Genomic DNA, 24,970 nt, shown 5'->3' on the forward strand with positions numbered 1-24,970 from the left:
ACATGGCATTTATTATGTTATTCTCTCTACTTTAGTATATTTGAAATTGTCTCTTTTAAAAGTTAAAGAAAAATGGGCCCCAATAAATATATTACCTTCAATAGGCCAATCGCACTGCTCTTCCAACTGTGTCTTCAAAGTGTGTAACACGGTAAAGAGCTGGGTCAGTTTTCTGTGATGCTGATTACTGAAAAGGATGATTTCTTAGGACAAAAAAACGTCTTAAATATTGTCTCAAATGATGTAGTTTATGGATAGATATATAGTCATAAATATATCATTCTACACATTGCGAAAATTGAACTTTCAACCCTTTCAAATTTATTCATTCAGCATACAGAGAAAGCCTTTTAATTACTTCACTGAAGTACCATACTTGCACACTCAGTACCTGCAGACACTGAAATCAGGAGTGGCCATCTCTCTCCAGCTTGAAGGTCATGAGGTGGAGGAGCCGGGAAAGCCCTCCTGGCTCATGACTTCACTGGCCAACGTTCCTTCGCCCAGGATCAAAGCAACTGAATGCTGAAACTATAGAAGATCTTTTTTGCCAGTTTTTATTATCTTGTTTTACATTTTCTACTCTAAGTATGTATCCTTTTTTCAATAAGATGAAAAGGTATTTTGTCTTGTTTTGGTTTGTATACTAAGCACTTAAATGGAGCAGCCAAAACAGTAGGAAGACAGAAATGGGAATTAGGTGCATTGTGATAGTGGGAAGTGCCTAAAAATTATGACTCTTGTGTGTCCCCCACAATAGCACCCATCATCCCTAATCTAGCTTACAAGACACATTGCCTCGAGACTTCTCTGTTGGTCCAGTAGCTAAGACTCCATGCTCCCCATGTAGGGTACCCTGGTTCGATCCCTGGTCAGGAAACTAGATCCCCCATGCTGCAACTAACTGAGTGCCGTGACTAAAAGATCCCACATGCCACAGTGAAGATCAGAGATCCCAAGTCCTGCAACTAAGACCTGGTGCAGCTGTATAAATAAATATTAAGAATAATAATAAAAATAAAAAGAACTTGAAAAGATTCTTTTTAATAAAAGCAAAAAAAAAAAAGCCTCATTTCCCAGAAAATTAAAAAAAGGAAAATTAAGCTGAATGTTCTGGAACTACAGGTCTAGTCTCCAATTACTTCACTAAGATAATAAGCATGGCAAAGGAAATTATAATGTTCTCTCTGTACTGCAGAAATTAGTCATTTCCACTAAATATTGCCCACATTATCAAAACTTAATGAAACAGTTCAGAAAGATATCACAAAAATCACCTGCCAAGCAGATCTCTATTTCTTTCGTTTTTTTATTTGTTTATGTATTTATCTGTGGCTGCACTAGGTCTTCATTGCTGCACACGGACTTTCTCTAGTTGTGGCAAGAAGGGGCTCTTCTCCAGTTGCAGGGTGCAGTTCTCAAGGCAATGGCTTTTCTCGTTGGAGAGCATGGGCTCTAGGACATACTGGCTCAGTAACTGTGGCTCCCAGGCTTAGTTGCTCCCACAACATGTGGAATCTTCACAGAACAGAAATCGAACCCATGCCCCTGCACCGGCAGGCAGACTCCTAACCACTGGATCTCCAGAGAATTTCCAGATCTCTATTTCTGTAACCCTCAGGAAAACACAGTTGGCAAATGGCAAAACTATTCTTGTTTGGAAGGCCAAATGCCTTCCTCTGAACTTGGAAGACCTTTCTGAGTAAATCATTCTTTGTATAATGTATGTCTTTGGTAAGAGTAGGATGCTTCTGTGTTCCCCAAGGTCTCCAGTCTCAATAACAGTTTCTGAAAGTTTCACAATGAAAGTTTTGAGACTTGGTGTCTATCTGGTGGGCTTCCCTGAAGGCTCAGCAGGCAAAGAATTTGCTTGCAACGCAGGAGACATGAGTTCGATCCCTGGGTTAGGAAGATTTCCTGGAGAAGCAAATGGCAACCCACTCCAGTATTCTTGCCTGAAAAATCCCATGGACAAAAGAGCCTGGTGGGCTACAGTCCATGGGGTTGCAAAGAGTCAGACCCGACTAAGCAACTAAGTACACATAACATTCTATCTGGTGATCATCAGCTTTAATGATGTTCACTCATGTATTCATTCAATAAACCTTTATTTCTATAGTAGTTATAAAATATAAATATCAAGCCCCCACCAGCATAAACAAATGCAAGTCCATGTAAGAGCATGTCCAGTGAAATCACTGTCAGAGCAGGAGGGTAGAGGAAGCAGAAAATCTCATTAGAAGGATCTAGAACACTAGTGGTAAGGTAATGCCCACAAGAAGGTTGGGGTTGAAGGTGCCATAGTGGGTGAGGGGGCAGAAGTAGACCCATGCTCCCAGCCAAGTTTGAAGCTTGAGAGGTACATTTTCATATACTCGCACTTTCTCCACTACCCAGAGATTCACTTCCACAAATTTATTCTGTAACTTCACTTTTTTTTTTGAGAATTGCTTATAAAAGAGAACAGCTTTCCTTGCTTATTTCTTGAAATTATTTTTTAAAAATTATTTAGTAATATTGCTAAATGACTGCTCTATTATTATTAAAATTATTATTTTAGTAATAGTACAGGCTCTGGAATTCTTCTGATCTTAAGTCTCTGCTCTGCCACTTACCTGCTGTGAGTCCTGAAACAAACTACAGAACCTCTCTGAGCCTTTATGAATCTGTAAATTGGAGATGGTAGGGACTTCCTTGGTGTTTCAGTGGATAAGACTCTTTGTTCTTAATGCAGGGGGAATGGATTCAATCCCTGGTGAGGAAACTAAGATCCTGCATGCCCATGGCACAGCCAAACAAACAAAATTGGAGATAATAATAGTAACCATGTCACAGCTCTGTTCTGAGGATTGAACGGGTAGTTCAAATAAAGGACTTCACTCAGTCCCTGACAAGAAGTCAGTATTCAGTCAGTGTTACCTCCTTTCCTCAGTAGTGCTTCTTTCAGGAAAATACAGAACGTATCACCCTAGATGGTATCATACCTACTACTGAAATTCCCTATTACGTTTTTCCTTCCATTTTCTTCAGTCTTTCCCCAAACAGCAATTATAAACTTGGCTGTTTCATTTTAACGTTTAAAAACAATTTATCTACCCAGATGAAATGGTGAATTCTAAAAGCAGAAGAAAGTGAATGTGTTAGTTGCTCAGCTGAGTCCAACTCTTTGCCATTCTATGGACTGTAGCCCGCCAGGCTCCTCTGTCCATGGAATTCTCCAGGCAAGAATAATGGAGTGGGTAGTCATTTACTTCTTCAGGGGTCTTCCTGACCCAGGGACTGAAGGCGGGTCTCCTGCATTGCAGGCAGATTCTTTTTTTTTTTTTTTTTTTTACTTTATTTTACTTTACAATACTGTGTTGGTTTTGCCACACATTGACATGAATCCGCCACAGGTGTACATGAGTTCCCAAACATGAACCCCCCTCCCACCTCCCACCCCATATCATCTCTCTGGATCATCCCTGTGCACCAGCCCCAAGCATCTTGTATCCTGCATCGAACATAGACTGGCAATTCGTTTCTTACATGATAGTACACATGTTTCAATGCCATTCTCCCAAATCATCCCACCTCTCCCTCTCCCACAGAGTCCAAAAGTCCGCTCTACACATCTGTGTCTCTTTTGCTGTCTCGCATACAGGGTCATCATTACCATCTTTCTGAATTCCATATATATGTGTTAGTATACTGTATTGGTGTTTTTCTTTCTGGCTTACTTCACTCTGTATAATCGGCTCCAATTTCATCCATCTCATTAGAACTGATTCAAATGTATTCTTTTTAATGGCTGAGTAATACTCCATTGTGTATATGTACCACAGCTCAGGCAGATTCTTTAAGGTCTCAGCCACCAGGGAAGCCCACAAGCAAAACAGAGTCCGCAAAGGAACAAAGAACTCCTTTCTGAAACCGTGACCCGTGAACTGGATGGGATACAGGGTGAAGATGAATTACTGTGCTGGAATGGCTCTCCAAGAAAACTACAGAATCTCCTTTTCGTGAAGCTACCAGGACAGGGAAGTTTTAGAACACTTTTACCGAGACGAGGAACTGAAAATTGTTTCCCTTGCGTTTTCAAGGCACCACCCACCTCAGGCCTGGATGCTGAAGGCTTCAACCAGTATGAAGCTAGAGGACCTGAACTCTGGCCAGATTTCATGCCACTCAGCAGAGTGAGGCTTTTTTCCAGAGCCTCTCCCATTGCTAGCATGCAAGAAACATTCATGAATTCCTAGCTAAAATGTACAGAAACCTCACACAAAGAGAAAGGCAAGCGTGTCTCTCTCTGCACTTTTTTAGTCTGAGTTAGGAAGGTGCAACTTTGAGGGCTACTGGGACAAGGGACCCAGTTCAAACCTTCAGTCCTTGCCCCCATGAAAATTTAAAACCAGTTTCAACCCACCCAAGAGTGGCACCAGAGGATTGCAATTTCATCCAGCATGATTTTTATTAGCCCTGCAATTTCTTAATGGGCTCCCCTGAGGGCTGGCTGGTAGAACCCTGCACTGTTCATCCGGATTTGCTATAGGCAGCTTAATAAACATAACATCTGCCCCATGACAATTGTCATAACATCCGACCAGGGTGCAGCAGGCAGAGTTAAAGGTTAACAAAAGCACTGCTCAGATGGCAGGGTGGTGAGTGGGAAGGATGCTGGAAATTGTCATCTGAAGAAAAGTAGTGCTCTCTGGGTCCACAGTTCCTCCAGCCTGGCCAGGGTTCCCAGGAGCTGAGCAGGCAGCTGGCCGCCTCCTGCAATCAGCATGTTTTACACATCTCATCAGTGTCACCTCTCCTGACATCTCATTATGCACCAGAGGTAGAAGTGGACAGGTATGGAACACCCGAACTTTTCCTTTTCTTATTATTTCTGCGGCTCACCATGAAGCTGGGAGTTAATTAAGTCCTGTGGGACAGACAATCAGTGTCTTTTTTGCTAGGTTAAATTACATTATATACAGATGCAAAAAAAAAAAAAAAAGAGAGAGAGAGAAGAAGAAAAAAATAATCCCTCAGCTCTTTCCTGGTTAATAGAGTAACGTTAGAAATATGATGATTCCAAACTAGAAGGTGAAGTCAAAGGCTTCTTAGCATACAACGTTTCTAATGAAGTCATATGACAAATCCACCAGGGATCTCCTTCCTCAAGGATCTCAAAGCATTTTTAAAAAACACTTTTAAAAAACTTCTTGCCTCAATTCTGAAAGTTGATTGAGGGGTGATGGCCAATCCTATATTATAGGTAGGAATTCCCTCAATCAGACTGGAGGAGAAGACTTCCTTCGGATTTGTAAAGTCCAAAACTGAGAAGAAACCTTCACAGTTAACACAGGATCAGAGAATGTGAAGACAGACCTTTCCTTAAAATGACTTACTCCAGAATTTCCCCAGATGTTCTACAGGCAGCCAAGGGGTATTGCATGGAAGGAAGAAATAAGTCAGATTCTTGTGAGCAGAGAAGTCTGGGGAAAAGTAAGTTCGACAGAGTGAAACCGCCTCCCTTTAACATATCGCTGGACTTCATGATGCCCAGCACACAAGTGAGCGTGCAGCGTTTCCCAAACGTATTCAACCACAGACTCTTTTTTTCTAATGGGCTATTCTTTGTTGCTAGTTGTTCAGAGAACTCACATTAGAAAATGCTGACTTGGTCCCATTGCTCATTACAGATGAGGAAACTGGTTTCCCCGAGGACTTGCCCAGAACCACATAGGTAGGTGATACCCAAGCCAGGAGTTAGGACCCAGGTCATCAGCTCTCAGGCCAACCACTGGTCCCAGGCTGCTCCCTGTAACTCACAGGAATCCAGAACACCAAAGAGAATCACATGTGCTTTCCTGTACCTCAGTGAGACATGGGGACATCTCCCCATATTGCCTTCAGGATCCCCATCCTCAACCATCTCTCAGCTGCCGCTTCCTGGTGCCTCATTTCCCAGGCTCGTGCCTCAGCACTACCCCACGAACGCTGGCCCTTCAGCTGCAGGAGAACAGGAGCTACAAGTGTCAGGGCTAACCTGACATCGGGCCACACTTCAGCCAGCAGTTCTCAGCCTGGTATGAGCTCTAAGGGACATTTCATGAGACAAAATGGCAGCCACGAAATTTACAAAGTGTTGAACAGTCCTACATTCCCACGTGGATTAAATCCACACTCCTTAGTTTGACACTCAGGACGGCTTATGTTTCTAAACCTTTGTTCCCAGGGACTCTTCTCCCCTTTACTTCCTTTCAAACTTTACACTCCAGCCAAATACAATTACTTATATAATAACCATGTCTTCCCACCCCTGGGATTCTGTAAAACTCATCTCTTCACTAGTAAACCTTTTCTCTTCTCCCATTATCCTTTAAATCATCATAAATTTGGTCCCAGATTAAAATGGCACACCCTACAGGGATTTCTAGGTGCTGATTTTTCCATCCAGATTTTTTGTTCCTCACCAATTTTCCACAGTAAAATACAAATACCTTTATTACCACATTTATTACATTTTTGTTTATAGCATAATTATTGGGCTTTTATATCTCCCCTATTGAAGAGAATGTTCCATAAGGTAGGGGTTGCATCTTTTTCATCTGTAGAATTAATCCAACCCTTTGGAAGGTGACCAAATTATTTTATCCAAGTCCTTCATAGTTTCAAAGTCTTCTGTTATCTCCCAAAGGGACCATGTGGCATTCCTATACTGGGAGTAATACAATGGCTGGCATCCTGAGAGTGGTCAGTAAATGATGTTTGAGAAGGAGTGAGGACGATAATCTCATTATCCCAGTGCAGGAGTACCTTGCCTTCTCTGCTGGCCACATTGCTGCTTTTTGTTCAATGTCTTAGTAAAGTCAGCATATGATTTCCTTCGAATGCATACTCACTGGTGCCAAGCAGAAATAGAAAAAAATATATTTGCTTCTGCTTGGCCATCATACTTTTCCCCTCTGGGAAGGAAAAGAAGTTAATTGGCACTGCTTTAAGGTGACTGGTACTGGAACTGTGAGCCTAACAGTCCAGGTCCTTGTTTTTGACATTAATTCATGGACGGGCCTTGGTCAGTTGACTATGTCTACCCCACCCCTTGTATACATACGTATTCATTACACAGGGGCACTGAGAGGATTAATTAATAATTGCCAAGTGTTTGGGAAGACCCATTATGAGAAACAAACACTCAAACAGATCATTTCTTTCCCTAGATTGCTTGTTTCCTTATTATTAGAAGAAGGTTAGAACTGAATGATGAGCCATCCCCAGTGGGAGGTGGTACATCATACAAACAACTCCTGTCATTTTGAATCAGGAAGATTCACATCACAAAAGAAACACATTACAGGTTTTGAGGTCCTGCAGGCTACTGGAGGTATGTGTGTTTTATGTGGTCATGATGCGTTCTCATTTGCTTGTTTGTTTGTTAAAAGCAAACACTCTATGGAATTTAAAGGAAGGTTTACCAAACGCTCTTTTCCTTTTCACTTAGCCAGATCCCATATTGGCACCTTGTTCTCACCTCTGTCAAAATTCCATTGAACAGCAATGCCTGAGTTTATCACAAAAGATCAGTGAGGAGAATCAGAGGAAGAGGGCTTCATTTAGAGCCAGAGAAAGAAAAGCGAAGCCATTGAGGTCAATTGTTGGCCTCTAGTGTCATTCTCCAGTTTCCCTTCGTCAACAGCTCTAGATCTTTCCTTCCAGCCATCACTGTTGTCATATTTCACCCAGGTGTTAGGGATGGCACTGACTCTGTTACAAGACCCACAGTAATTGGCCAAAAATAGCCAGCAAAACGTACCACTGAGCATAGGGCAGTAAGGTCAAGAAACTCAGTTTGGATCAATGAGTCATAAAGAGACATTTGCTGAGGGCTTCTGGAAAGGAAACTTGCTCCTTCTGAAACTGTGCCCACAAAAGACCCTTTTATTCACATGCAGTGTAGATAGGGGAGCAAGTAGCCCTGAATAGTACTGGTAACCACCTTTTGGCCACAGAAAAGGCAGTTGTAGGTTGAATCTGGCCCCACAGAAGGCAGAACAGAGACAGAGAAAGAGCCATTTCATAAGTGAGCACAGAACTGTTGGGTCAGGCTACACCTATGACTCCTGAATGAGTTTTCCAGTCCCATGAGCCATTCTGTGAGTTGCTTTATGACTTAAGTCCATTTGAGTCATGCTCTTCTTCCCTTGTGATTGAAATCTTCATAATAAGATTTTTAAGTAAAATTATAAGAAAGAAATGAAAGTACATGAGTGTGTGGAAAAATACCTACACATGGATTCCACAGAGTTATGGATATGAATTATAGACTACAGATAAGAAGATCTGCTCCACTGGAACAAATCGTCTTCACACATAATGTTCCAGAGTGATTCTCAGGCGGAAATAGATGAGATTCAGCACGGGTAGAGTTATGGGGAAAAAGGCCACATATCCCCCCACACTTCCACAGCTTGCAACGACACTGAAAAACATGATGCCTAATTTCTCAGCACAGAAAATTCCACAGAAAATCTTCAGGACACGAAGGTGGGAATGGAAGCACATCACCAATGAATGGGGAGGAAAGTGGGGAAACAGGGTCTGGAAAGAGGCTGGCTTTACCCTCCTAACTCCCAGCAGGCTGCAAGCTCTGCCTAATGGTCCCGTATCAGGAGTTTCTTGTCGTCCCTGCCACTGACAACATAAGTCAGGATTATTATTCTATGTGGAAATTATTCTACGTGGACTCACAGACAAGACCTAAAGGCACCATGTGGAATGCAGTGTATCAGTCACCAGGCTAAAGGTTAGTGATGCAGTCATTAGTCTATAGCTAGGACTGGCTAGATTACAGGCAGTAACAAACAGCCCCAAATCCTCATGGGTACAACACAAAGTCCATTATAGATGTTGGCAAGTTTCCAGGATGGACCAGCTTTCCTCTATAAGTTGGCCCCTTTCCCTTGCCATTTAATCATGAAGGCAAGGGAAAAGAGAGGTCTGGAGAGTCAAGCCCTAGACATAAAATATTTCTGCCCACAAGCTAAGCAAGTGAGGTGGCCCATCTCCCTTCAAAATGGTGCAAAGCCCTCCTGGGCTCAAAGCAGATGAGGACTGGATGGTGGAGGAGGCTACTGTGAAGCAAACTGACTGCAGAACTGCAGGACATCCTTAGCTAGAAGAAACAACTCAAAAGAATGAAACTAAAACACTTTCTAACACCATACACAAAAATAAACTCAAAATGGACTAAAGATCTAAATCCAGACCAAAAACTATAAAACTCCTAGAGGAAAACACAGGCAAAACACTCTCTGACATAAATCACAGCAAGATCCTCTATGACCCACCTCCCAGAGTAATGGAAATAAAAGCAAAAATAAACAAATGGGACCTAATTAAACAAAAGTTTTGCACAATGAAGGAAACTATAAGCAAGGTGAAAAGACAGCCTTCAGAATGGGAGAAAATAGCAAACGAAGCAACTGACAAAGAATTAATCTCAAAATATACAAGCAGCTCATGCAGCTCAATACCAGAAAAATAAATGACGCAATCAAAAAATGGGCCAAAGAACTAGAGAGACATTTCTCCAAAGAAGACATACAGATGGCTAAAAAACACATGAAAAGATACACAATGTCACTCGTTATCAGAGAAATGCAAATCAAAACCACAATGAGGTACCTTCTCACACCAGTCAGAATGACTGCTATCAAAAAGTCTACAAACAATAAATGCTGGAGAGGGTGAGGAGAAAAGGGAACCCTCTTACACTGTTGGTGGGAATGCAAACTAGTACAGCCACTATAGAGAACAGTGTGGAGATTCCTTAAAAAACTGGAAATAGAACTGCCATATGACCCAGCAATCCCACTGCTGGGCATACACACCGAGGAAACCAGAATTGAAAGACACACGTGTACCCCAGTGTTCATCGCAGCACTGTTTATAATAGCCAGGACATGGAAACAACCCAGCTGTCCATCAGCAGATGAATGGATAAGAAAGTTGTGGTACATATACACAATGGAATATTACTCAGCTATTAAAAAAAACACATTTGAGTCAGTTCTAAGGTGGATGAAACTGGAGTGACGTATATACAGAGTGAAGTAAGTCAGAAAGAAAAACACCAGTACAGTAATATATGTGGAATTTAGAAAGATGGTAATGATGACCCTATATGCAAGACAGCAAAAGAGACACAGATATAAAGAATAGACTTTTAGACTCTCTGGGAGAAGGAGATGGTGGAATGAGTTGAGAGAATAGCGTTGAAACATGTATATTACCATATGTGAAACAGATGACCAGTCCATGTTCAATGCATGAAACGGGTCATTCAATGCCGGTGCATTGGAACAACCCAGAGGGATGGAATGGGAGGGAGGTGGGGGGGGGGGGGTTCAGGACAGGGGGATATATGTACACCTCTGGCTGATTCATGTCAATGTGTGGCAAAAACCACTCCAATACTGTAAAATAATTAGCCTTCAATTATAATAAATAAATTAATTTTTAAAAAAGAAGAAATTCTCAAAAAAATATAGAACATCCAAATGATGGAATACTATGCAACCCCTGAGAAACTGTAAAATTATTTAATAATATCAAAATTTTACAAAATATTTAAGATGAAATGTGGATTATAAAAATATTTAATATTTAAAAATATTCTCATTTAAAAATTTGCCTGGCAACAGTGTTCATGTGTGTGTCTTTCTGAGTGATAGGATTATAAAAAAATTTATGTGACTTTATATCTCTAATAAAAACAAATTGTTTTGTATGCAGGAAAAAAAAAGGAACAACTCTGGAAAATCAGTTAAACACCCACTCATCTTGGAAGGCGACTACCACTTAATTATCAGGCCCTTAAGCTTAACAGCTCAACCCTACTTCCAAAAGCATCCCCTGAAAAGGCACACAGCCTGAAGATAAACACTGAATAAAAGAGATGATTTAAAGGGAAAAAAGGACGAAAGGGGAGAAAAAATAAAAGGGGGGGAGTGAGGGGGAGATAGGGGATAGAAGAGAAGAGAAGGGAAAGTAATAGGAGAAGAGAGAAAAGGGGGGAAAAAAGAAAAGGAAAGGAAATAAGACCAAAAGGAGGGGAAAAGACAGGAGACAAAAGTGGGAAAGTGCCATGGGGTTTCAGTAACAGAAGAAACAAAATCATTAGGAAACAGAAAGCAGGTTTTCAAATTAGCCTCGAATTAGGTACACACATTATTTTTCTAAATGTAAAACCTGTCACGTCACTGTTTTGCATCAATTTTCTAGGAGAATGTCCCTAAACAGAAAGTAGGAGTTAAATTCAGTAGTGGGGCCTTACTTTTTTTAACAGCAATCCAGGCATTGAAGTGCATTTTAAAATATAAATATTTCTAAAATAAATGGCAGTGATTCAACCAGCTAACAACAGGAGCATGTGAAATTTATTTTGTAGTCACTAGAAGAATGAACACGACCAACTACTGAGCGCACGTGCACACACACACACATACACACAGAAGAATGAATAGGGTGAGACACCTGCAGAGATTCTGTCTAGTCAAATCAAGTAACATCCTTAAAGATCCCCTCTTGAATCAAAGTGCCTTGAACATAAGAATCCATCCCTTTCATGTCACCACAGTTGCCTTAAGTAGAACGCCCTGTGCCGTTATACAGTATGTTCCCAAGGAAGTCCAAAGGGGAGGGTATACATGTATACATATATGGCTGATTCATTTTGCTGCACAGCAGAAACTAACACGACATTGTAAAGCAACTATGCGCCAATGAAAACTATTTTTTAATGACATTATACATGAAATACATTAAAATACCAAAAAAGAAACAAAGAAAAGAAACCATCCCTAGTGCCAATGATATTGAGGTAGAGTATTGGCATGAGGAAGGGGCTGGCTGCCCACCCTCAGTCTTCATCTGTCCTTCCTCTTCCTAGTTGTGATCTGCACCAGCTGCTGTGTTTACTCACCACTCACTTACTCTTTATCCCCACAAAATCTGGTTTTCCTCCCCATCGATACTATCCTGCAGCCTCAAGCATCACTGCTGCTGCTGCTGCTGCTAAGTCACTTCAGTCGTGTCCGACTCTGTGTGACCCCATAGACAGCAGTCAACCAGGCTCCCCCATCCCTGGGATTCTCCAGGCAAGAACACTGGAGTGGGTTGTCATTTCCTTCTCCAATGCATGAAAGTGAAAAGTGAAAGTGAAGTCGCTCAATCGTGTTCGACTCTTCGCAACCCCATGGACTGCAGCCCAGCAGACTCCTCCTAAGGACCTTCTAATCATATAATCTTTTGAAGCACCTCATCACCTCTTCATTCAGTCTTTCCCCTTCCCTGGTTTCCACAACACTGCAGTAAGAGTATTCAAACATACTTCTGGCAATAGAGCACTGCTTTCAAATGAAATCTTGCCTAGAACTCTGATTGATTACCATAGCTTTACAGTAGACTTGAAATCAGGCAGGGTAACTCATCAAAGTTTGTTTTTTTCAAAGGTATATTTGGTTATTCATCACATTTCCATAGAAATTTTTAATGAGCTTGGAAATTGCTACGGGAATAAAAAGTTGGGTTGTTTTATTGGAATTGCATTGATTCTGAATATTAACTTAGAACTGATATCTTAGCATTATAACATTAATATCTTAACATTATTGAAAAATCTAGTAATGGATCTCTTAATGTTTCTTCTGATTCGGATTCATTAAGCTTTTTGGCTTCCCTCATAGCTCAGTTGGTAAAGAATATGCCTTCAATGTAGGAGACCCTGCTTCTATTCCTGGGTCAGGAAGATCCGAGGGAAAAGGGATAGGCTACTTACTCCAGTATTCTTGGGCTTCCTTTGTGGCTCAGCTGGTAAAGAATCCACCTGCAATGCGGGAGACCAGGGTTAGATCCCTGGGTTGGGAGGATCCCCTGCAGAAGGGAAAGGCTACCCACTCCAGTATTCTGGCCTGGAGAATTCCATGCACTCTATCAGTCCATGGGGTTGCAAAGAGTCGGACACAATAGAGCGACTTTCAAGTTTTTTGGCTCTGTGGGATTGTATTTTATCAAATTTGGGGAAAAATGGGCCATTATCTCATTAAATATTTTTTCTCCCTCTCACCCCCACTTCCATTTCCATGGCTCCTCCCTACAAAAGCAGCCCTGAGCTCCAGCTTCCGATGGCCCCCCGGGATGCTGTCTCTCTCTGCTTGAGGTCTCTCTCGCTATGCTGTGTCTAGAATAGTGTTCCCAGACAGAAAGCTGCTTGCTCTCCTTGTGTGTTTCCCTTCTCTCAAGGATCACAGCCTTGTGTCTATTATCCAAAGCCTGAAATATATTCTAACTTGTTTTATAGTCATGTACAGCAGATGAGAGTGAAGTGGAAGTGAAAGTCTCTCACTCGTGTCCGACTCTTTGCAACTTCACAGACTATACAGTTCATGGAATTCTCCAAGCCGGAATACTGGAGTGGGAGCTATTCCCTTCCCCAGGGGATCTTCCCAACCCAGGGACTGAACCCAGGTCTCCCACATTGCAGGCAGATTCTTTACCGACTGAGCCACCAGGGAAACCCAGCAGGTGGGTAAGTCTAAAACATCACCCTCTTGTGGTCAAAACCAGAAGTCAGTCTGTTCACATTAAAGAGCAATGCACTAAAAATTGAAGTGGACAATCTGTGTAAGTGGGACATCATAAGGCTTCCAAATGTCCAAATCCATGGGTCTTTAGCTCCAAAAAACAGTATCTTCCAGTCTCCTTTCTGGAAAGAATAGAATTTGAATTACCAGGATAATGGAGCTGGGGGCAAAAAAAAAAAAATTTTGTAGGGGGTCGGGGGAGATAAACAATCTTCCAACTTGGAAATCTTGTAGTCTCCATCCCCTCCTCCCCTGTGCTGGACAGTTCCATTCCAGTTCAGTCGCTCAGTTGTGTCCGACTCTTTGCAACCCCATGGACCACAGCACACCAGGCCTCCCTGTCCATCACCAACTCCCGGAGTTCACTCAGACTCATGAGCATTGAGTCGGTGATGCCATCCAACCATCTCATCCTCTGTCATCCCCTTCTCTTCCTGCCTTCAATCCTTCCCAGCATCAGGGTCTTTACAAATGAGTCAGCTCTTCACATCAGGTGGCCAAAATACTGCAGTTTCAGCTTCAACATCAATCCTTCCAATGAACACTCAGGACTGATCTCCTTTAGGATGGACTGGTTGGATCTCCTTGCAGTGCAAGGGACTCTTAAGAGTCTTCTCTAACACAATTCAAAAGTATCAATTCTTCAGTGCTCAGCTTTCTTTATAGTCCAACTCACATCCATACATGACTACTGGAAAAACCATAGCCTTTCCTAGACAGACCTCTGTTGGCAAAGTCTCGTCTCTGCTTTTCACTATGCTGTCTAGATTGATCATAACTTTCCTTCCAATGAGTAAGCGTCTTTTAATTTCATGGCTGCAGTCACCATCTCCAGTGATTTTGGAGTCCCCCCAAAAATAGAATCAGCCACTGTTTCCACTGTTTCCCCATCTATTTGCCATGACATGATGGGACCAGATGCCATGATCCTAGTTTGCTAAATGTTGAGCTTTAATCCAATTTTTTCACTCTCCTCTTTCACTTTCATCAATAGGCTCTTTAGTTCTTATTCACTTTCTGCCATAAGGGTGGTGTCATCTGCATATCTGAGGTGATTGATATTTCTCGCAGCAATCTTGATTCCAGCTTGTGCTTCATCCAGCCCAGCATTTCTCATGATGTACTCTGCATATAAGTTAAATAAGCAGGGTGACAATATACAGCCTTGACGTACTCCTTTTCCTATTTGGAACCTAATAGTTTCCATCAAGCACCTAATTAATACCTCACTAATTCAGTATGTCCATCAGTATGTCCATTATGTCTCTGCTTCCTGGAGGAAGGAGTGGTAAAGAGATGTCAGACTGGGTCTGCCAGCAGTAATGTCCTGGGCTCTAGCTACTCTTTAGAGATTTCAAACAACCCCTCCAGACTCTTGTCCATTTCCTGATACGTGTGTGTGTGTGTGTGTGTGTGTGTGTGTGTGTGTGTGTGAGCACGCATGCATGCGCGCTTAGTCACTCAGCCACGTCCGACTCATTGCCACCCCACGGACTGTAGCCTGCCAGGCTCCTCTGTCGATAGGATTCTCCAGGCAAGAATACTGGGATGGGTTGCTATGTCCTCCTCCAGGGAATCTTCCTAACCCAGGGATAAAACCAAGTCTCCCACATGGCAGGCAGATTCTTTATCATCTGAGCCACCAGGGAAGCCCAAGAATACTGGAGTGGGTAGCCTACCTCTTCTCCAAGGGATCTTCCTCACCCAGGAAATGAACTGGGGTTTCCTGCATTGCAAGTGGATTCTTTACTAGCTGAGTTACTAGGGAAGCTCCTTCCTGGTACCAAAATTTATCTAAATCCAAAACTCTTCTAGGGTCCAGTGGGGCAAACTGTCCTGTTTTTTATCTAAATGTCCCTTTGCAGGAACTTAATTTTTATGTTCCTATTCCACATGAATTCATCCACATTTCCCATATACTTTCCATCTTGACATGTTGTCCTTGTGTTACAAAAATCTCCTCACTTTATCAAGAAGGGTGCTTATGCTTCTGTTTTTTGTCTTCCTTTTATTTTATCTCCTTGACACGGGAGGTCCCTTCCTCTGTTTGGTTAAGAGTCCTTTCTTAACTATATTAAGCTTCGCAGTCATATTTTCAACTGTTTTTCTCTGGTTTTGCTATTTTCATGCTCTTCTTTCATTAGTTTGTTTCTCATTCCATCTTCTTGGATTCATTTTATGGTTTGCCAGAGCATGTCACTTTTCAGAGCGTGCACAAGGGTGATAAACTTTGTAAATTTTGTATAGCGTATATGTCTTTATTTTGTTTCTATTCCAAATAGTGTTGTACAGGGTATAGGATTCTAGGTTTAAAATCACCTGCCAGATAACTTTAACAGCACTGTTTCTGACTTCTTTTTCCACTGATGTGGTAGATCAGATGTTCACAGAAACCTCTTCAAGTTAGCACAACGGAAATTGCTGGGTGAAACATCTGGATGAGTGAAGGGAAAGTAAAGGGATTCCTCAGAGGCAGAAATGAGAAGAACGTGGCTTTCCCCACCCTTTTCTTCCTTCTCTCCCTGAGTCTGTCCTGGAATCTCAGAGTTGCCTTGGGTTGGGCCAAGTTTAAAAAAGACACTGATACCCACAAAGGACCACACCCAACTCCTGTCCCCAAGAAAAAAATCCTTTTTTTTGCTTTATGAATCACTCTTAAGACTTCATCTTGAGAGCCAAAGAACCACCAGGGGAAAGAGAAAAAGAGAGAGAGGGAAAAGTGAGGGAAAAGGCCCTAGCAGTTCTCCGAAGCAATTCTTTCATTAGTCACTCTGATAACTACCCTGCTGGACTCTCAAGTTTGGAATTTCTCTGGGAACTCCACTGAAAAGTATAGTGGACTCTTTTTATCAGTTTTCTCTAAACTGACTTTGCATCATGTTTATCCTGCTATGATTTCTCTACCCATCCAATGCAACCCACTCTTTATCCTTCAGGAATTCTTCAAAACTGCTGGTTGTTATGGCACCTTATTGCATTTTGCAGCAACATTTTAGATGTTTGGGTTTCTTTTTTCCTAACATCTTTTCTCTTCTTTTGATGTACCATAGCAATACAACATTTTCTGAAGAAGAAAAAAATGTACCTATGCTAAAATGGGAAGACGACCATGACGCATTCTTTCATTTATAAATCTATTTGTCCTTTCAATAAACTTTAAGAGGATTTGCTGTTGTGTTAGACATCGTTCTAAGCTTTGGGAAACAGAAGCCACAAAACAAAGTGCCTCTTTTCAGGAGCTGATATCCTAGACTGTCAATAGGTTTTTTAAAAATACAAGTTGAAGAACAATATTAACGACACAATAACACCTTTGTGTGCAAATGGGTATATCTATACCTCTGTGTGTGTGTGTGTGTGTGTGTGTGTGTGCCTTCTTTCAGACAGAATCTTCAGGGGATGCAATTAGAGAAGGAACATGTGAGATGGTTTCTTTTAACTGTTCTTATTTTTATTTACATATTGTCTGTTTGTACAATTGATTCAGGCTTTGTTCTAGATACTTGGGACAAACCAGTGAACAAAGCAGACAAACACTCTGCCTCCTCGGAGATCATATTCTAGCAAGAAAAGTCAGACACTAAACAATAAATAAACAGAACTTATTTGTTTATTTTATGTAATAATAACATATTACTTTCCATAATGTGTTAGCAGGTGACAAGGTCTAGGGGAAAAAAATGGAATAGACTAAGGAAAATTGCCAGTATGACACATGGAGTAAGAAGCACTGGGTTGTAACTTTAAATAGGGTGGGAAGGACAGACTTCATCCAGGAAGTAGCATTTCAGCAAAATATTCAAGTGGGTTGGGAAAAGAGAAGGACGCTCAATGCCACCAATTATTAGAGAAACGTAAATCAAAAGTACAATGAGGTGTTACCTCACACTGGTCAGAATGGCCATCAAAAAATCTACAAATAATAAACACTGGAGAGGATAGATAGAAAAGTGAACTCTCCTGCACTGTTAGTGGGAATGTATTGATAAACTGGTGTAGCCACTATGGATTACAGTATGTAAGTTCTTTAAAAAACTAGAAATTGAATTGCCACATGATCTAGCAATTCCACTCCAGATAAATCCAGAAATAATGAAAACTCTAATTCAAAAAGATACAAGCAGCCCAATGTGCATACAAGCACTATTTATAATAGCCAAGACATGGAAGCAACCTGAATCTCCATCAACAGATGAACAAATAAAGAAAATGTGGTATATATATATATGTATATATATACACAAACACATAATGGAATATTAACCATAAAAAGGAATGAAATAATGCCATTCACAGCAACATGGATGGAACTAGAGATGATCACACTAAGTGAAGTTAGTCAGACAGGAAAGCCACATATTTTATGATATCACTTACATGTAGAATCTAAAATGATCAAATGACCTTATTTATAAAACAGAAACAGATTCATGGACATTGAAAACAAACATACAGTTACCAAAGGGGTAGGAAGGGAAGATAAATATTTAAAGATGACAGACATCTAGTCCTCAAAAACAACTCAAAGTTAGTCTTTGAGATAATAGAAAATTCAGAGAAATCTAAGTGAAATCATCTGGTCAAAGCAGTGAACGCTACAGAGAAATGATCCTCTTTCATTTTCTTGCACTAAAACTAGCAAACAGCACAGCCAAGAACAGCCAACACTGGATACTGACTATGTGTGAGATGCAATTCACAGCAGCTCGCACACTGGAATCCTCACATCAACCCTATCGGGCAGGTACCATTATTATCCCCACTTTACAGACAAGAAAACTGACGCACGGAGGGGCTAAGTTGCCAGAAGTCCCCCAGGGAGCAAGGGATCTGTCCCAGCCCCAGCAGTCCAGCTCAAAGCCCACTCCTCACTCCTGCGGTACCTGCCTCCTCCTCTCTGTACCTGCCTCCTCCTCTCGGTACCTGCCTCCTCCTCTCTGTACCTGCCTCCTCCTCTGTCACCACATTTGTTCAGATGAGCAGACCAACAACCCAGATTATTTCCCAAGGCAGAAACAGAGGCCCAGAAAGTCTTCAGGATTGCTCAGCGTCCCAGAGCTAGTCTTCAGCCCACAGTTCTCTTTCTACATTTCGAGACTAATTTAGCAGCCTCACTCACTACCGTAAACCTTTGAGACATCACTGCCAGCCAGCTGCTGAGAAGGGGCACTGGCGTGAAGAGGAGTCTGTTATTAGGGGACCATAGTGCTGCCGATGAAGAATTAAAGCTGTTGATGCACTGAAGCACTGAAAGGAAGAGGTGCATTTGGTGGAGGAGCGGGGGCGGTGGGCGGACACAGTGAAGGAAGTGACAGCCCGTACAACCACCTGAAGGCTCAGGAAAGGGGCATGAGAAGCCTGGGAAGAGGTAGGTTGGACAGGGAGATCCTGGGGGGCTGGGTGAGGGGGAGATGGGAAGGCAGACAGGGAACAGAAAAATCACGTTACCTATCATAGCACGCATTTTCAGCACCAGCCCAGAAGTTAGAGAAAACCACGCCTCATGAACCCAGGAAGTACAGTTTGGGATTGCAAAGCCTTCATCTGAGCAACATTTACAAGATCTACGATCCTGTGTGGCACTTAATAGGCACTCAGTAAAGGTCTGTCCCAATAAAAGAGACAAAAGAGGAAGATCTGAGGATCGCTTTCATAAAGAGAAAGACACCTAAGGGAGTAGGTGCTCAATAAATATTATTTTTTATCTGTGTACCATGAGCAGCCCGGAGAGTCGTAAAAGATTATCTGATATATTTCCAAAGAGCGCTTCGCCTCTGATTTCAATTTTCAAAAATTCCCTGGGAGGCTGTGGAATTTCTCACTGGGGACTTTTAAGAACACCTTCTTACAAGAGCCCCTTGGAGGGGTGGCTAAGATGATGTAAAAGGTACAGATGAAGGAGGGAGGCGGGGCCAGATGGCCCTGCAGATCCTCTCCCTCTTCGGTCCTAACCTCCATGTCATCCTCTCAGAAGTGGAAGTTTCTACTCTGTTTGTTCTGTACGGCACACACATGAACGGGACAGGCCAGCAGACACTGTCATCCCACCAAATGAAGATGGCTGAGTGATTTGGAAACCTTCCAGAAGGGCTTGGTTAAATTGTAGGCCATTTATTTCATGGAGAAATAAACCACAGAGAGCTTCTTTCAAATGTGCTCATGGAAAGCAGGACAAAATGCTGAGATTATCTGCTCAGAATTTGCTTTAAAAAAGCCCAGGCAGCCCTCATTTATTTTTGAGAAAATATATGATTAACCATAGCTAACTATGAATTCAGATGCTGTGCATTAGACCAGCTCCTCAAAGTTTGAGGGCATTTAATATTATATATCGCTGCCATTTGGGCTAAATTGTTTTTTTAATGTACACAATATTACAAATTTAATTTGAGCTGTTTGAATCAGTCTGTAAAAAAGATTTGATTATACCTGAGTGTTCTGGCCCCGGCTTTTCCGTATCTCAGTAATCTTGGCGGTAATTGGCTGATTAGGCGTCTCACACTCCATCTTTGCCTCAGTTTCCATGGTAATGGTACAGGAGCTATTATAGATGAGAACTTCATCTCTTTCCACTTTAGGGCTGAAACGAGAGGGGAGGTTAAATGGGGTGTCATCAATCTTAATGAAATGCAATTATTTTTACTCTTATTAATCATTGCAAGCCATTAGCTTGTGGCAACTACAGGCCACCATTTGTCAAATTTTGCAAATTTCTGTAATTTTGTTTCCATTCTTTTATTGTTTATTTGTTTTCCCTTTATCTGCACACCCTGCAATGAAAATGCACATGGTAAATATCTTTCACTGAGGCCTTTCTCTTTTCCAGATCTATCAGGCACATTTAGCAAAAGCTTCTCGAAGCCCAACCGAACAAGCAATACACAGATAATACTTCCAGTTCCAAAAATGGAAGCAAATGTTGGGGAAAAATATTTCTTTTTTTCTTTACCCCTTCTCTCTTCCTGTTCTTACACTCTGTTTGGGGAGTGAATTGCTAAATGCCCCCAGGGCAGATGGAGAAATTGGAAAACCCACACAACTGGCTAACTGGTCCCTAATTCCAACTGTGAAAAAATGAGCTCATTTAGGCTTTCAATTCCCTCTCCCCAGCTGATGGCAATGAGTCTCTGTTGCTAGCAGTGGAACATTAACTTAGTAAATTAATTAAACTTACTTAACAGCCCAGACTAAGGAGATTCGATATATGTGCCAGTTATATTACCAGCCACTTGCTTTAAAAGTCCTCTTGCTTTAAGGAGAGAAACCAGAGTGGGTTCAAAATGAAAAACAGCAGTGTAGCATTACAGAAAGTCTAAATATATGTGGTCCAGAGGAAACGAGACCATGGAGTTTGCAGGGTATGGCCCACAACAGGTGTGATACTTGCTCGAGAATAATCCTGGCTTTAGGCATTGTTGCAACTAGCTCCTAGATGATTAGTTATAATAATGCATGATGTTTTACACTTTTTAACAATTTCATATGTATGATCTCATTTCAGCCAGTAAAGTAGGTAGAGGCATAAGAAAAGTGTAACCCAAAGAGACCTAAGGATTTGCATGAAGTCAAACACAAAAAGTATGACAGCTCCAAGATGAGGCTCCAGGGGTCCCAACTGCTAGAGCAGTACTCCTAAGTTTTGAGATGGAGCATCACGGCCAAGATGGCCAATCCCATGGGAAGACCAGGATTGGTGATGAAAAGGGCAAAAGGTCACTGCTTGAGAAACTATCATGTCAAACTATATTTTTTTCAAATCAATGTCAAAAATGGTTTCTCCCACACTTTGTTAGAAGTAATGAGCAGGATAACTATTACACCTACTTAATCTCCTTGTCTTCAGGCTAGAATATTCTCAGCTCCATATCCATCCAAGACATGACTCCCATACGCACTATCTTCTGGGCCTACTGTACAGTGTCAATATTTTAACATTGTGCAGCCCAGTTTGGCTGACCTTTGAGGCTGTGTTCTCCCCTTACCTAAGCCCTCTCCACCATGGCACTTAATACTATATTCGTTTTGTAGCCCCCCAAGCTTAAATTGGAGAAGGAAATGGCAACCCACTCCAGTACTCTTGCCTGGAGAATTCCATGGACAGAGGAGTCTGGTGGGCTACAGTCGAGGGGGTTGCAGAGTCAGACACACTTAAGTGACTAACTTTCACTTTCAAGCTTAAATTAAGACAACAGTGAACTTGAAGTCTCAGAGCCATGACAATTTTCTGAGGAGTATTAGCATGCAGAGTTGAGGCTTGGAAGCTGACCAACTAGATTCAAATCCCTAAACAGATATCTACCATCCATCTGACATTGTGAAAACATGATTCTCTAAGCTTTGGTTTATAAAGCATGTTTATAAAATGAAATTACTAATCATAAAGAACATGTTTTCAAGAGGTATTGGGGCAGAAACCAACACAATATTGTAAAGCAATTACCCTCCAATTAAAGCTGAATATATTTAAATAAAACAAGGTATTGGGGGATGGAGCAAAATGAAGCCAACAAACGGATCTGTACAGAATCTGGCACTTGGAAGTGGCTGATAAAGTCAGCCGTTGTTAGTTTTGGGTGGTAGGGATGTTGGCATTCTTGTTGAAATGTCAGTGTGGGAATTTACATTCATTGTTGTTCCAGGTCATCTCACTGATGTGGACCCAATGCTCAGATACATTTGGAATCTGAGCCTGTAACGTAGCTACACATCCATTTAGATGAGCCGTCATCCAGTGGGCAGACAAAGCCACAGCAGTTGTTCCTGGAATGTTGGCTGCACTCAAAGATTCAGTACAGAAAAGAAAATCAATTTAACTTCTTAATTAAAATATGATGTGATGTTTAGATACCTATGGAAATATGAGGAAGTAGAATGCAAAATTCACCTTCCAAGTGAAACCCCTGACTTCAAAGCAACTCTATGTCTGTGCCAGGGCATTTCGGGCTTTGCAGCGAGACCCATTCTTTTGCTACTGGAGGTGGGAGCAGAGGAGTGGGTGGAATAGTTTAATAGAAGAGTAGTCTCACCACTGCCATCGTAAATCTCTTCGAATGTCACCAGAAAGGAAACGAACTTGGTTTCCCACACTATCCTGGTCCTTGCGAATCGGTTCCCAGATTGTTACTTTCATTTCTGAGGACTCACAAACCATCTGATTAATAATTCATTCTGGAATTTTGTCAGGGATAATACAAGCCTACTGCTGCTGCTGCTAAGTCGCTTCAGTCGTGTCCGACTCTGTGCGACCTCACAGACGGCAGTCCACCAGGCTCCGTCGTCCCTGGGATTCTCCAGGCAAGAACACTGGAGTGGGTTGCCATTGCCTTCTCCAATGCATGAAAGTGAAAAGTGAAACTGAAGTCGCTCAGTCGTGTCCTACTCTTAGCGACCCCATGGGCTGCAGCCTACCAGGCTCCTTCGTCCATGGGATTTTCCAGGCAAGAGTACTGGAGTGGGGTGCCACTGCCAGCTTTCTACATTCCCAGAATTCCCCTTGTTTTGCTTTTTAGGCAAGAGGAAGAATATTTGCCGTCACCTCTGCCTGTTCTGTGCTCCCTTGCATATTCATTTCCCCCTGTGGATCTTCACTCGTAAGAGCAGGTTTTTTGCACTCACTATAGGATGATCTCGGATACCAAGGGAAGAAGCAACCAACTTCCTTCACAACCTTTCTTGGTCATGCGCTTCCACCTTCTAATGAGCCTTCGTCTACCCTTTCTAGTTTCTTCAAAAGCAAATGTCAGAGTAAAATGGGGTCAGTTGCCCTGCCCTCCTTCCACCTGCCTGTAGCAATGCCCTCCAGTTCACAGTGGATTGTTCCATTTCACTAGTGACTCCAGAAGCAGGATATGTATCACCTGCCATCGGAAGGTCACTCCAGCTGACAGAGTCCTAGACCAACTGAACAAAGCCTGTTCCTTCAGCAAGTCCTCCAACAGCTAGTCCCCCAGCAGAAGGTCCTGCTGGTATCTGTCGATGTTGCTGTGGCTTTCTGGGCCATTCCCGGAGGAGACAGCCTGCTCCCCACAGTCTCAGACATGACAGAAGAAGCAGATGTCATGTTGAGGCCACTGATCTTCCTGGGAAAGACCAGTGATCGTGGTGTGGAAGGGCCCACCTCCTCCTCACCTCTGTGAAGTCGGGCTTAGGCCTGCCCACCAAAGCACCCCTGACTCTGCCTCCCACCGTCCTGGGTCTCCAGGCTGCTCCCCACTCTGTGTGCCTGCATGTGCTTCCCAATAAAAGAATAAAGTGAAAAATATCATGTTCTTCTTGCTCTAAAAGAGTTAAAACCCCTTTCTGCTCCTTAGACTTTTTCACAACTTTTAGCTCATCATTTCTTTTCTCTTTTCCTTTCTGATTATCTGACTAGAATATTTTTCATTAAAAAGCCATCACCAAGATGAGCAGAGACACCAGGATATCAACAATAGACTAACATTTGCAAAATTTCAAAGTTTCTTAATAATTACTATGCCATGTTTTCTTCCACAATCATCCTATGAATTAAGGAATGCAACTGGCTAGATTTAAATATAGACATATGCCTATGTAGAGGAATACAAAGGTAGATTATATAGTGGGCATGCATACACACCTGCACACAAATTTTATTCTGATAGAATGTGAAAAGAACATTTGGTCCACATGGTGGTAGAGAGTTCTAGAGCCTAAGTTTCCTGACTCCTGACCTATTTCTCTTTCAGTTGGTCTGATCAGATCCACAGGTAAGCAAGTAATCTCCTTGTACTCGCTCTCTTGGGGAGGCAATCAAAACACAGGCTGTCATTCTGTCTCCTTCACTTAGCCTGAAATTGCTTCTTCTGTCTCATCTCCTGGACCCGCACAGCCCAGCCAAGCCTCTTGCTGCTGATGCTGACAACATAGCATCATGCTAAGTACACCATGATCAGAAGCCTTGGGTTCTAGCCCTGATACCATCAAGGCTTGACAGTGTGATTTTAGAAAGATACTTAGTCTGTTCTTAGAATATAATCCAAACTCCTTACTATGGCCTTCAAGGTCTTCCTGCCTCCCTGAGCTCATCTTTAGCCACTTTACTTTCTTCCTATTCCTGCCCTTCTGACCTCTAACAGTTCATGAAACTTGATGAGTCATTTGTACTTGCTGCACCCACTGTCTGACTCTCCATAATGACACTTGTCTTTAGCTCAGCCTAAAAGACACCTCTTCTGAAAAGTCTCCTCTGAGCCAAGCCACGAATCCCAACCCTGAGCATATATATGGGAAAAAGATATAATTCTAAAAGATACACATTCCCCAATGTTCACTGAAGCACTATTTACAATAGCCAAGACATTGAAGCAAACTCAACATCCATCAACAAATGAGTG

At 42.0% G+C, this 24,970-nt stretch overlaps 1 protein-coding gene across 1 annotated transcript in view; it reads right to left on the reverse strand.

Annotated features, from left to right (window-relative positions):
- Positions 1-24,970, reverse strand: part of PKHD1 (PKHD1 ciliary IPT domain containing fibrocystin/polyductin) — a 445,700-nt gene that overhangs the window by 345,932 nt on the left and 74,798 nt on the right. The window contains exon 34 of the mRNA XM_068960604.1: positions 20,046-20,196. Coding sequence (XP_068816705.1) covers positions 20,046-20,196 — 151 coding nt within the window. The remainder of the gene's footprint in view (positions 1-20,045; positions 20,197-24,970) is intronic.

Source organism: Capricornis sumatraensis, chromosome 22 (assembly GCF_032405125.1).
Source record: "Capricornis sumatraensis isolate serow.1 chromosome 22, serow.2, whole genome shotgun sequence".
NCBI classification, from domain to species: Eukaryota; Metazoa; Chordata; class Mammalia; order Artiodactyla; family Bovidae; genus Capricornis; species Capricornis sumatraensis.